The 13906-nt window shown below is 50.8% G+C and overlaps 1 protein-coding gene across 1 annotated transcript in view; it reads left to right on the top strand.

Annotated features, from left to right (window-relative positions):
• Positions 1 to 10163, top strand: part of CCDC63 (coiled-coil domain containing 63) — a 36296-nt gene extending 26133 nt beyond the window's left edge. The window contains exons 8-10 of the mRNA XM_015413255.1: positions 1963 to 2155; positions 4543 to 4740; positions 9772 to 10163. Of these exons, the coding sequence (XP_015268741.1) occupies positions 1963 to 2155; positions 4543 to 4740; positions 9772 to 9902 (522 nt within the window). The 3' untranslated portion in view covers positions 9903 to 10163. The remainder of the gene's footprint in view (positions 1 to 1962; positions 2156 to 4542; positions 4741 to 9771) is intronic.
• The last annotated feature ends 3743 nt before the right edge of the window (positions 10164 to 13906 follow it).

Raw genomic sequence — 13906 nt, 5'->3', positions numbered from 1 at the left:
TTACATGGAAAGCCTTTGTCCGTTGGTCCAAGAGAAAGACGGTTGCACCCTTCAGTTAAATCCATCCTGGACTTTCTTCAGGACGGTAGATTCAGTGGGTTTCGTGCAGCTACTTTGAGACGACAGATGGCGGCGTTGGCATCTGTCCTGCCTCATTATTCGGGTATGCCCGTGTCACAACATCCCCACGTTTGCCGTTTTCTAAAAGGGGCAACCTTTCAAGATCCACCTCAAAAGCACAGTTTTCCCATGTGGAAACTCAATACGGTCCTTTCTGCATTGACTAAAGGACCATGTTATGCCAATAAAGGTCTATGTATGTGACTAAAGGACCCTTCGAACCTTTGAGCTCCATTTCCTTAAAATTCCTTCGGATGAAGATGCTCTTTCTGGTGGCCATTACATCAGCCAGAAGAATTTCTGAGCTTGGAGCCCTATCAATGCAAAAACAACTTTATGTATTCCACTGAGATAAAGTAGTCTTGAGAACGGATACGACCTTTTGTCCCAAAGTGAGCACTAAATTTCATAGGAGTCAAGAGATTTGCCTTCCTTCCTTTGTTCCGAGCCCTTCACATCTGACGGAATACCTATGGCACGCCTTAGATGTATGGAGAGCGTTAAAATACTACATCTCCAGAACAGCTGAGCTTAGACACACAGGCTCTATGTTCATTAACATTTCTCCACCTCATACGGGGAAGAAAATGTCTAACTCGGCCATAAGCTCCACCATCAGGATGTGCATAGCCGAGGCGTACAAGAGTCTACACATCAAGGTTCCTGATGGCATTACGGCCCATTCCTTGCGTAGTGCGGCTGCCTCAGCGGCTTTTGCTAATAGGGCTTCTGTGGAAGAAGTTTGCAAAGTGGCAACCTGGATGTCCCTGTCTACTTTTATCAGACACTACAAGATCAATGTCTATGATTCTGCAGGTGCAGCCTTTGGACGCCGTGTTCTGCAGTTAGTCCTGTCGGCGGAGGACGACCCCCCCCCCCTATATTTAGGGGACACTGCTCTGGGAGGTCCCATACAAGATGTCCTCCACCTCAGAGGGAGAACGACCATTGGTTACTCACCGTGAAGGGTCCTTCTCCTCTGAGGTCTGGAGGACATCTTGGCCCTCCCGGGGTCGTCACACTTCCATGAGTCACCGACTGCATTTGGCCTGTCACAACATACAGAGAGAGTGAGATCAACTTACCTGAAGGTGTTTTCAGAGAGGAACGGCATTCGACTTGCCCTTGCAGTAGCCCTGTTTGCATATACTGCTTAGAAGGAGGTCCCTTCTCTTACCTCTTTCCTCTCGCCTTTTACTTGTCCTGTTACTTCTTGTTAAGATTAATGTTATGCTGTTGTTTTTTTGAGTTCTTCCTGTATTATAGTTCTGTACTACATTGCTTTTGGGAGCACCAAAACTGAGCCAGGGGTGACTCCCACCACAGGAAACAGGAAGAAGTTGAACTTAGTCCTGCCTCCCTGAAGATGGATGGGAATCACCCATACAAGATGTCCTCCAGACCTCAGAGGAGAAGGACCCTTCACGGTGAGTAACCAATGGTCGTTTTCCTGTTCCAGTGTGGGTCTGGAAAAACAACTGAGCAAATGCTAAATGCAGATTGGGCCTCGATTCATTCTAACTCGGTGCAAAGTCTGTATTGACAGATTTCGGTTTGCAATGTAGAGGGGAATTTCTTTTCCAGCGTGGGTTTGGTAAGACAGCGGAGCAAATGCTAGATGCAGATTGAGCTGGGCAAAATCCAATTCGAAGGTAAATTGAAAGTGGCTTGAAAGTGGATTATTCTGTGTGTGTGTGTGTGTGTGTGTGGTCGCAACCTGAGTCAAAGCCCCTCCCCGGGCTCCGCCCCCAAACCTCCAGGAATTCCCCAACCCGGCGTTGCCCCATCCTACTATACCCGATGTGATCCGAATGGCCTTGGCCCTTCTCGTCTGCCCGCCAGGACAAGTTGCAGAAAACCGTGGAAGACGCCAACACCTACGAGTACAAGCTGAAAGAGAGCAGCAAGATCCTCGACCAGCTGAAATCGGCCGTCGGCTTCCTCTTCACACAGACCGGCTGCGACGCGACCAAGATCAAGGAGCACCTGGGCGAGACTGGGGAGATCACCGACCAGAATCTGATGCAGTACTTCAGTGAGTAGACCCAGCTGGTCTCCCGACAGGCCCCAGGGAATCATAGAATCATAGAGTTGGAAGGGGCCACACAGACCCACCTAGTCCAACCCCCTGCCCAATGCAGGACCAGCCTCAACCCCTGACCAATGCAGGACCAGCCTCAAGCATCTCTGACAAATATCCGTCCAGCCTCTTCTTGAAAGCTGTCAGTGAAGGGGAGCTCACCACCTCCCTAGGCAGCCAATTCCACCTTTGAACCACCCCGACCATGAAAATATTTTTCCTAATATCCGGCCGATACCTTTCTGCATGTAATTGAAACCCATTGCTTTGGGTCCTGTCCTCTGTTGCCAACTGGAACAGCTCCTTGCCCTCCTCCAAATGATGGCCTTTCAGATATTTAAAGAGAGCAATCATGTCCCCCCTCGGTCTCCTCTTCTCCAGACGAAACATTCCCAGGGCCCTCAGCCTTTCCTCATAGGGCTCGGTCTCCAGACCCCCGATCATCCTCGTCGCTCTCTTCTGCACCCTCTCGATTTTGCCCACATCCTTTTTGAAGCGAGGCCTCCAGAACTGCACACAGGACTCCAGGTGCGGCCTGACCAAGGCAGTCTACAGAGGGGCTATGACCTCCTACAATTCCGATGCTATGGCCCTTTTAATACAACCCAAGACTGAATTTACGTTTTTTTGCCACCGCATCATGCTGAGTGCTGATATTTAGTTTATAGTCCACTCTTACCCCAAGATCTCTTTCGCATATACTACTCCCTAAAAACGTATCCCCCATCCAGTATTTGTGCTTGACGTTTTTGTGGCCCAGATGCATTTATCTTTGTTGAGTTGCATCCCGTTCGCAACTGCCCAGTTCTCCAGAGTATTCAAGTCTTGTTGAATTGTAACTCTATCTTCTTGGGTGTTTGCTACTCCTCCCAATTTGGTATCATCAGCACATTTAACGAGTAGCCCTTCTACCCCTTCATCCAGATCATTGATAAAAATATCGAAAAGTACCAGGCCCAAAACCGAGCCCTGCAGCACCCTGCTGGACACCTCCCTCCAATCTGATGAAACGCCATTGACCACCACTCTTTGGGGCTTTGCACTGGATGGAAAGGGCACGGGGCTATGGCTCGCTGGTGGAGCACGTGGTTTGCATGCTGAAGGTCCTGGGTTCAATCCTTGCCATCTCTCGTTAGATCTCTGGGTGGCAGGGGCTGGGGAAGACCTTTCTCTGCCCGAGATCTAGACGAGCCACTGCTAGTGTGGTTAGGCGGTCCCCAGCTGGATGGCTCTGCTTAAGGCAGCTTTGTGTGCTCATGTCTGAAAAAGGGGAGGCAGCGGGTAGGGTTGTCAACTTCAGGTTGGTAAATTCCTGGAGATTTGGGTGTGTGTGGAGCCTGGGGAGGGTGGAGTTTGGGATATAGAGCATAATGTCATGCAGTAGAGTACAATGCCATAGAGTCCACCATAAGAACATAAGAGAAGCCAATGTTGCATCAGAGCAATGGCCCATCCAACACTCTGTCTCACACAGTGGCCAGAAATACCAGGTGCCATCAGGAGGTCCAGCAGTGGGGCCAGGACACTAGGAGCCCTCCTACTGTTGCCCCCCCCAAGCATCCCTTGCCCCAGACCGAGAGTTCCTCTCTATGCCTTATGGCTAAGAGCCACTGATGGATCTCTGCTCCATATGCTTATCCAATTCCCTCTTGAAGCCGCCCATGCTTGTAGCCGCCGCCATCTCCTGTAGCAGTGAATTCCATATGTTCATCACTCTCTGAGTGAAGAAGGACTTCCTTTTATCTGTTCTAACCCGATTGCTCAGCAATTTCATGGAGTGCCCACGAGTCCTTGTCTTGTGAGAAAGGGAGAAAAGTACCTCTTTCTCTGCCTGCTCTATCCCATGCATAATCTTATAAACCTCCATCGTGTCACCACTCAGCCGTCGTTTCTCCAAGCTAAAGAGCCCCAAGCGCTTTAACCTTTCTTCATAGGGAAAGTGCTCCAACCCTTTTATCATCGTAGTTGCCCTCTTCTGCACTTTTTCCCAATGCACCCTCTAAGCTGTGGAGTCTTGTGATCAAAAAATTCACTTTGTGAGCTGCTGGCCTTATGTGAGCGAGTGATTTGGCTACTGCATCAGTTAGTTTGCTCTGGAGCCCTCCTTCCTGGGCTAAGACAAAAATGTGTGAGCCGGAGGCTAAACAACTGTGAGCTAGCTCACACTAACTCAGCTTAGAGGGAACGCTGCGGCCCACCCTGCAAAGGGGCCATTTTCTCCAGGGGACCTGATCTCTTCAGTCTGGAGATCAGTCGTCATTCCAGGAGGTCTCCGGGCCTCACCTGGAGGTCACCCAGCACGAGGAGACCTCTGACACCTCCCCGACCTTTCCCTTTCGCAGGTATCGTAGAGAAGAAGAGCAACGACCTTCTGCTGATCGAATCCTTCCTGCGCTACCGGGAGTTAGAGGGAGAGCTGGACACGGTCCCACTCTTGAACCCGTTTTTAGGGGGCTCCGCCTCACTGAAGAAGCTGGAGACCATTAAAATAACCCCACCGTCTGTCTCCGTGGATCCCTTTGCAGACCTCTTGGAGCCTCGTAAGTAGCCGCGGGTGCCTGCATCCCAGGGCAAAGGCCAGCGGGCTCCAGCCAGATGGGTAGGTCAGCCAGGCATCTCTGGGCCACGGGAGCTAAGCGGCTTCTTTCATTCAAAACTCTCCCCGTCCCTTCCCCAACAGGTGTTTGCCCCGGTCATGTTGACCAGACAAGTACAGAGGGTTCCATACTCAGAACTCAAGTTCCAGACTTCTTTGGGCTTCTTTCAGTCTGGGACCATAATGAACAGGGGGAGGGGGCTTAAGATTCCCCCCCCCCCGCTGGTTTTTCAAACCTGAAACCTTAGACCCAGTGTCGTGTAGCAGGTAAGAGTGTAGAACTAGGTCTGGAAGACCCAGGTTCGGATTCCGACTTGCACCATGGAAGCTTGAGAGCCGGTTTGGTGTAGTGGTTAAGTGCGCGGACTCTAATCTGGGAGAACCGGGTTTGATTTCCCCACGCCTCCACAGGCATCTGCTGGATGACCTTGGGCAAGCCAATGTTCTGTCAGAGCTGTTCTCTCAGAGCTCTCTCAGCCCCACCTTCCTCCTCCTCCTCCTCCTCCTCCTCCTCCTCCTCCTCTTCGGCTTTGGGCCAGTCACCCACTCTCAGCCTCACCTACCCCGCAGGGTTGTTGTGATGATTAAATGGACGAGAGGAGAATGATGTAAGCCGCTTTGGGTCCCCAGCAGAGGGAAAGGCGGGCTAAAAATAAATTAAACGAAGTGTCCTGGGAAGCTGTTGTTTCCTCCAGGACAGAATTATGTATACTGACGGGGGGTGGTGGTACAGGTACGTTTTCCCAGTGGGGTAAAGAGCCACTCCCTGGGGCTGCTTCCGTTTGGGAAAAGTCCATGGGGGAGAGACTGAAGCCCATTCTTCCCAGGGCTGTGGTCCCGATCTGAACTGGGCTGTCACGCACCTGTGAATTAAATTTCAGCAGGGAACTCCTAGCACAGGTGTGGCTGACAAGGACATGATGCACAGCTGGGCCCTCAGTCTCCCACTGGTCCCTGTTTTGCCAGGGCAACGGGCTAAAGCCCTGCTTGATCCCTCTCATGGGGCTAGTTCAAGACCCTCTGTGGCTTACATCTGGACACTGTGTGGGGAAAGCATATAGCACTTAGAGTTGATCAGATTGCAAAGTTCTGCCATCTTAGAAAATGGTAAAAATCAAGCCCTGTATTGTGCCGAAGAATAGATTCTTTTGAACTATGGTGCTGGAGAAGACTCTTGAGAGTCCCTTGGACTGCAAGAAGATCAAATCAGTCAATCCTAAAAGAAATCAACCCTGACTGTTCCCTGGAAGGCCAGATAATTAAACTGAAGCTCAAATACTTTGGCCACCCAATGAGAAGGGAGCCCTCACTGGGAAAGACTGAAGGTCAAAGAAGACGGGGACGGCAAAGGATGAGATGGTTAGACAGTGTCACCGATGCAACGAACATGAAATTGAGCCAACTTCAGAGGACGGCAGAGGACAGGAGGGCCTGGCGGGAGCTGGTCCATGGGGTCGCGGAGAGTCGGACTCAACTGTGCGACTGAACAACAACAACATCGCATATGGATTGTATAGTAATTAACTGCTGTTAAGTCACAGCTGACTTACATCAACCCCTCATGGGGTTTCCGAGGCAGGAGCTATTCAGAGGTGGTTTGCCACTGCCTGCCTTCTGCGTAGTGAGTAGTGACCCTGGACTGCCTTGGTGATCTCCGCCACTCGCAGCCGCTGACGTGGCCTTGGGTTAGTCACAAGTTTTCTCAGAGCTGTTCTCTCAAGGGCAGTCCTCAGAAGAGCTCTCTCAGCCCCACCTACCTCACAGGGTGTCTGTTGTGGGCAGGGGTCCTTTCGTAGAAAAAGAGGTGCAGGAGCTCATTAGCACAACGCATTAGCATAACTTATTTGCATGTGCCACACCCCCTGATACCACCGGAAGTGTGTCAGAAGGCAACACCCACCACTTAGGCTCCACTGGACTGTTTTGGATTGATAACTATTGGGGGGGGGGGGTAACATGCAGATTTGTCCTCACAGAGGAGAGAGAGCTTGTACCTGAATAAAACTTGGTCTTAAAGGTGCCACTGGACTGTTTTGGACCGGGGGGCTGGGGGGGGGGCTCTTCAACTTACCTGGCTGCTTCTTGCTCTGACTGAGGGCTGCTGGGAGCAAGGGGCGGGGCTTGTTGCATGTGCCCGCCCCCTGGGCTCTTTACTGCCGGAGCTCCGCTCCTGTGCGCTCCCGCAGGAAATGACCCCTGGTTGTGGGGAGGGGAAGGGGAAGGAGTTTGTAAGCCGCTCTGAGACTCCGAGAGAAGAGCAGGGTATAAATCCAATCTCCACCTCCTCCTCCTCCTCCTTCCTGACCATGCTTAGCTTCCAAGATCTGACAAGATTGGGCTACTCCGGACCATCCAGGTCAAGGCCAGAGATGTTCAGAGGTGGGTTTGCCCTTGCCTGCCTCTGCATAGCAACCCTGGAGTTCCTGGTGGTCCCCCATCCAAGTGTTCACCCGTGCCAGCCCTGCTTAGCTTCTGAGCTCTGACAAGCGCTGGCTAGCTGGGGATCGTATACAGATTGTATCTAGCTCATGTAGCAAATTTTAAAAACAACAACAACAGAACAACCCAGGCCCTGTTCACACGGAGAAGTTGCCACGCTAAAGACACGAATGTCAGGCGGATTTTCGGTGCGTGATCACACTGCAACATCTGGGAAGCGTAGCGCACCCGTGGCCAACCCGTGGCATCCCGCCGAAGATGCGCAGTAAAAAAGTACCTCGGAAAGTGCACTAGTATCCGGAAAACACGGGGCAGGGACGGGCGTCCAATCGTGGGAGCGCTGGTATCACGTGTCATCCGGCGCCTGTCCACGTCCCGTCGCAAACCGGATGTTTTTCGTAAGTGCATGCACACAAACACGTAACTGACAGCAGTGCTGCTCCGTGGAACTGCGCATGCGCACGAACGCGAAACGCTTGCCGTGCCGCTTCTTTGCCACGCTCCAGCATCGCCGTGTGATCGCCAGCTAACAGCCTAAGCGTGAAGACTCGGGGGACCGTCTGATCGGGCTACCGCGCTTTATTTTGCTCTGGGGCAAACAGCCACGCCCCCCCCCCGCGTTATCTGGCCTGTGTGACCGGGGCCCCAGTTGTGTAATAGCTTGTTATTAGGGCCAACCCCGGTCTCACAAAACAGTGCGCACGCTTTTGGGTTCCCCAGGAGTCAGGCTGAGTGTTCAGCTCCGAAAAAAGCAAAGAGGGGAACACACTGGAGGGAGGGAGCACAAGTTGCTGATGGGCAGGATGGAGGAAAGCTTCAAGGCTTTCAGCGCTTAGCAGCTTGAAAAGGAAAAGGGGTGTGTGTGGAGAACGTAATAGGATTTGGACGGAGGAGTCAAAGAAATGCAATGAAGGAGCGTTTTCCTTTCGAGAACCTCAAAGGCAGCACTTGATCAGAGGCCTCCCGTCACTCATGGGGAGGGAGGGGGTCCCTTGCAAAGCAGAAAGGAGGAGAAAACAGTGGCAGTCTTTCCATCAGCCTGCGTGTATTGCCAAGTGCCGTCAAGTAGCTTCAGACTTATGGTGACCCTATGAATGAATGTCCTTCCGAATGCCCGATCGTTAACAGCCTTGTTAAGAGAGCCAGTTTGGTTAAGAGCGCGGACTCTAATCTGGGAGGACCGGGTTCGAATCCCCACTCCTCCACATGCAGCTCCTGGATGACCTTGGGTCAGTCACAAGTTCTCTCAGAGCTGTTCTCTCAAGGTCAGTCCTCGGAAGAGCTCTCTCAGCCCCGCCTACCTCACAGGGTGTCTGTTGTGGGGAGGGGAGGGGAAAGGAGTTTGTAAGCCGCTCTGAGACTCCCAAGTGAAGGGTGGGGGTATAAATCCAATCTCCTCCTCCTCCTCCGGTCTTGCAGATGGAGGGCCTTTGGGGCTTCCTTGACAGAGTCCATCCATCTCATGCTGGGTCTTTCTCTTTCCACACTGCCCTCAGCTTTTTGTAGCGTTATTGAAATATACTGGGTTCAGACGCGTAGAGTGATCAGCTCATACTTTATTAGTGACTTAAACTAAACTAAAAGACAAACTCTAGCAGGACCGGAGCCCTGCTTAAAAACTGACCTTATGCAGTTCCGCAGGGCCTGCAAGACGGAGCTCTTCCGCCAGGCTTTTATATAGGGGCCGCCACTTCTACTACCACCACTGAAACAACGGGGTTGGGAGCGGTCCCCGGAAGAACTGCCATAAATTTGCATGGCACTGATGCTGCTGGACTGGCTTGGACCATTGACAGGACAATTTCACCCTAAGGAAATGAGCCGATACCATCTTCAGAGACCATCTTGTTTGTATGGAGCACTTTATTTGTTTTGTCGTGATTTAATAGTTTTTACTGTTTTACATTGTTTTTATGTATGGGCTTGTGCCCCTGTGTAAGCCGCCCTGAGCCTGTTCCGGGGAGGGCGGGGTAAAAATGCAAAAAATAAATAATAAATAAATTAATTAAATGCGTGCAAAACACCACACCCAACACACACACACTCCCAGTGATAGGCTATTTACATTACAACTGCTGTTCAGTAGGTTCCTCCCAGGATCCTGGCTACCTGTTGTTCTGGTGACTAAGCTAGGTCAGTTTCTCTGGCGCAATTCAAACTCAGTACACAACAGTTATTGTCTTTTCCAGTGAGTCTTGACTTCTCATAATGTGATCAAAGTACAACAGCTACAGTTTGGTCATTTTAGCTTCTAGGGAGAGGTGAGGCTTGATTCGATCTAGAACCCACTAATTTGTCTTTTTGGTAGTCCGTGGTGTCTGTAAAACTCTCCTCCAGCACCAGCGTAGCTGGAGGGTGGCTTTACGTGATGCATTAGGTACAGAGTCCGTAGGAGCCAAACCGAGTAAAATTACCTATTGGTTGCGGGGGGGGGGGGAGTGGACACCATCAGCGATATCTCCCCCTCCCCGGTTGCTGATTTCTAACGGAGCCCTGTTGAATTTCTCCCCTGGTTTTTTCTTTTTTTTTGCAACAGTGGAGGGACCACTGGACCACACTACCTTGCGCAGCCTGATATTAGAGAACCAGGAGAAAGAGAAGTCCAGAAGGAGCTCTATGGAGAGATTAGAATCCGTGCGGGAGAAGAAGAAGGGCTCCCCGATATAGGAGGGAAGATTCCTTGGCTAGGAACCATGTGAGTTTGTGTTGCTGTTTAACCCACTTCTTATTTTTCTGTCCGATGGGAGCGGGTCTCCCCCATTGGACTGCTGGTGCCGAAAGAGTTACTAATAAAAAGAGTATTGTTGTCCTGTGTGAATGCCGCCTCCCAACCCTGAAAGCATCTTTTTGCAGCAATGGTAGAAAATAAATAAAATGGCACCGGTTTCTACTGACTGAGGAGAAGGGTTACCTCTTTGGGGAGGAGGAGGTGTTCTTTAATGCATGCCTAATGCCCCCATCTCTAGTTCCAGCTCCTGCCAACTTAGCAGTTCGAAAGCAAGACATTGCAAGTAGATAAATAGGTACCACTTCGGTGGGAAGGTCACAGCGTTCCATGCGCCTTGGTGTTTAGTCATGCCGGCCACATGACCACGGAGACGTCTTCGGACAGCTCTGGCTCCTCAGCTTTGAAACGGAGATGAGCACCACAACCCTAGAGTCGGACTCGACTGGCTTTCGAGCAAGGGAACCTTTACCTTTTTAATGTCCCCTTCACGGAGCTGCGGTGGCTCAACTGGTTAAGACCAATGCTCCCTCTAAACTATGGAGTCTCGTGAGCAAAAATTCTACTTTGTGAGCTCCTGGCATTAAAGTTGTGAGTGAGCGATTTGGCTGCTGCATAAATTAGTTTGCGCTGGAGCCGTCCTTCCTGAGCTAAGACAAATATCTGTGAGCTGGAGGCTAAAGAACTGTGAGCTAGCTCACACTAACTCAGCTTATAGGGAACACTGGTTAAGATGCTGAGCTGCGGATCAGAAGGTCTGTCATTCGCCAGTTTGAGACCCTAGCGCCGCATGACTGAGTGAGCTCCCGTCTCTGGCCCCAGCTCCTGCCAACCCAGCAGTTCGAAAGCAAGAAATTGCAAGTAGATAAATAGATACCGCTTTGGTGGGAAGGTATCAGCGTTCCGTGCACCTTGGCGAGCACGGAAACATCTTCAGACAGCGCTGGCTCTTCGGCTTGGACATGGAGATGAGCACCGCAACCCTAGAGTCGGATTCGACTGACTTTCGAGCAAGGGGAACCTTTACCGAATGTCCCCTTGAAGAACAAAAAATTCTTCTTTGAAGACTCCAAGGTGAGCTCAGAAGCCGAAGGGAGGGACGAGAGTCTTACTTCTGGCTGCACACAAATACCCTAGCAGAAGGAATAATTGTCAGATAAATAAAAATATAGGTACGAGTCGACAGGCTTGTTTGCCATAACTGGTTCTGCTGCAGTAATGTAACAAGGGCACGCTGCTCTCCCAGGCATGTTTTACATCAGGGGTCTCAAACATAAGGCTCAGGGCTCTTTCCCGGCCCACAAGCAAATGGTATGGATGGAAATGTAAGGTACTCCCACTTTTATGGTATCCCTTGGGGGGGGGGGGAAACAGAGTCTTGTGATTAAATACGTTTATTGGGGCTTTTGTGGGTTCCCCAGTAAATCAATGGCTTTCACTGCTAGTGAGCTATTGCTTTTGTTTGTATTTTGAGTTAAAAATAATATTGTTCTCTGGGTTTGCCTGTGTCCTTTACAAAGTTTATATCTCCGGCACCTGGCATTACATTTTATGGCACATGTGGCTCGGCCCGACAAAGTGACATTTGTGTCAGAGCCGACCCTCGTAACAAATGAGTCCGACACCCCTGCTTTGCCTCTTCAAACCTCAAGAAAGGGATTCACTATTAGCTTGTCAACTTCATTTTAGTAGACAAACATCAAGGAAAGAAGTTTTCTTCTCTGTGCTTCCCAGCGCCAAGGCACAGAGCTGTTTCCTCTTATTCTGCTGCTTCAGACCAACACGGCGACCCCCCTGAATCTTTCTCACAGGCAGACACCAGGGGGCAGCACCACTCACCAGAATAAACCAGCGCGGATTGTGCTATCTAAATGGGCGGACTTTGAGATGGTTGGGTTTGCTTCAGTTGACTCCAGATAACCTGAGTTGTAAAATTTATGAGCGGTACAGTGGGTAGAGGATCAGTGGAGGATCAGGGAGACCTGGGTTCGAAACCCTGCTCATCCGTGAAGCTGGCTGGATAACCTGGGGCCAGTCTTGCTTTCTCTGCTTAGCTCACCTCGCAGGGTGGTTGTGAGCATAAAACGGAGGAGGGAAAATATTGCGCCCTGTACAGAGGTCTTCAGGGGAAGGGCAGGGTATAAGTGTAATAAAATCAGGTTTCTCTCCTTCCCCCATCTGTGTGTGGGTACGTCTGTTTCCCCCTCTAGTTAGTAACAATACTTACATTTGCATAGGCCACGGGTCCCCCAGCATGGGGTTTTTTGTGTGTGTCCACCAAGTGTTTTTAAGGGGTGGGTGGGGCCAGGCAGGGCTTTTGCCCAGTAAGGCTTCTGATTGGCTATTGGAGATTTGATTGGGTGTGCAGGTTTTTAAAAAATGTTGATTTGGCAGCAGCTGTCACCTCAGCACAAGGATCTTCACTGCGTGACTGAAGTTAAGATGTGGCAATTATTTTACGACTGGCTCTGCCTCCTGTGGCAGCCATTATGTGCCTGCCATAGATGAAGAAGAGGAGGAGGAGGAGATGGGATTTACACCCCGCCCCTCACTCAGAGTCTCAGAGCGGCTTACAAACTTCTTTCCCCTTCCCCTCCCCACAACAGACACCCTGTGAGGTAGGTGGGGCTGAGAGAACTTTGACAGAAACTGCTCTTGAGAGAACAGCTCTGAGAGAACTTGTGACTGACCCAAGGTCACTCCAGCAGCTGCATGTGGAGGAGTGGGGAATCGAACCCGGTTCTCCCAGATTAGAGTCCGTGCTCCTAACCACTACACCAAACTGGCTCTCTTAACAAGGCTGTGAATGATCGGGCATTCAGAAGGACATTAATTCAGAGGGTCACCGGTTCTCCCAGATTACAGTCCGTGCACTTAACCCCTACACCAAGCTGGCTCTCAATGTGCTGAGTAATCTGAGTCATGAGGCCTTTGAAAGGGCTGAGTAATCTTGAGAATAGCCCTGTAAGGTAGGCCAGTAACTTTAGTCCTCTATTGCAATTCTCCCTCTAAACTCTGGAGTCTTGTGAGCAAAAATTCTACCTTGTGAGCTACCGGCATTAAACGTGTGAGCGAGCGATTTGGCTGCTGCATCAATCAGTTTGCTCTGGAGCCCTGCTTCCTGAGCGAAGGCAGAAATGTGTGAGCCGGAGGCTAGAAAACTGTGAGCTAACTCACATTAACTCAGCTTAGAGGGAACACTGCATTTTGGGGGGTACTAAAGGCTGCCTTGTGGCTGAGATGAAAGTGGAACTGGCAACCTCCCCAGTCACGGCACCCAGTGTTCCCTGTGTAGAGTGGTTTCTCACTTGACAGTGAAGAAATCTGGGTCTCACCACAGAGATGTCCAGGGGACAGTGACATCACACGGTTCATACAGCCAAGGTGCCGGTGGCGAAGGATGGCTTTTGGTTTTACCAGAAATTCATGCGATGCTTGACTTTAGTGTCTTTTTAAAAAAACATATTCCAGAGAATTAAGAGAGATCTTGGGGCACTTTAAAGGCTAAACATCTTATCTGAGTGTAAGCTTCTGTGGACACAGGCGTCCATCCTGGAACAAAGCTCTGCGAGTCTTTAAGATACCCTGGCCTGGCTGGATGGCCCCGGCTAGCCTGACCTCATCAGATCTCAGAAGCTCAGCAGGGTCGGCCCTGGTTAGGACTTGGACGGGAGACCTCCAAGCAAGTCCAGAGTCACAACCCAGAGGCAGGCAATAGCAAACGACCTCTGCACATGTCTTGGCCTGAAAACCCTACAGGGTCACTCTGAGTCGGCTGTGATTTGATGGCGGTTTCCACCACCACCAGTCTTTAAGAGCCGACTTTTAGTGGGTTTTTTTCTGTGTCAGAAAATACTTTGGGGAGGGACATCCTGGGTTGGCAGAGCAACTCACCTTAGTACTTTCTGGAATGGACTTTGACCAGTGTCTAGCTGGACACGTCGCT

The sequence above is a fragment of the Gekko japonicus genome, unplaced genomic scaffold (genome assembly GCF_001447785.1).
Source record: "Gekko japonicus isolate JY-2015 unplaced genomic scaffold, Gekko_japonicus_V1.1 scaffold10, whole genome shotgun sequence".
Taxonomy (NCBI): Eukaryota; Metazoa; Chordata; class Lepidosauria; order Squamata; family Gekkonidae; genus Gekko; species Gekko japonicus.
Note: the sequence above shows the minus strand (reverse complement) of the source record. Positions and strands in the feature narration are given on the sequence as shown.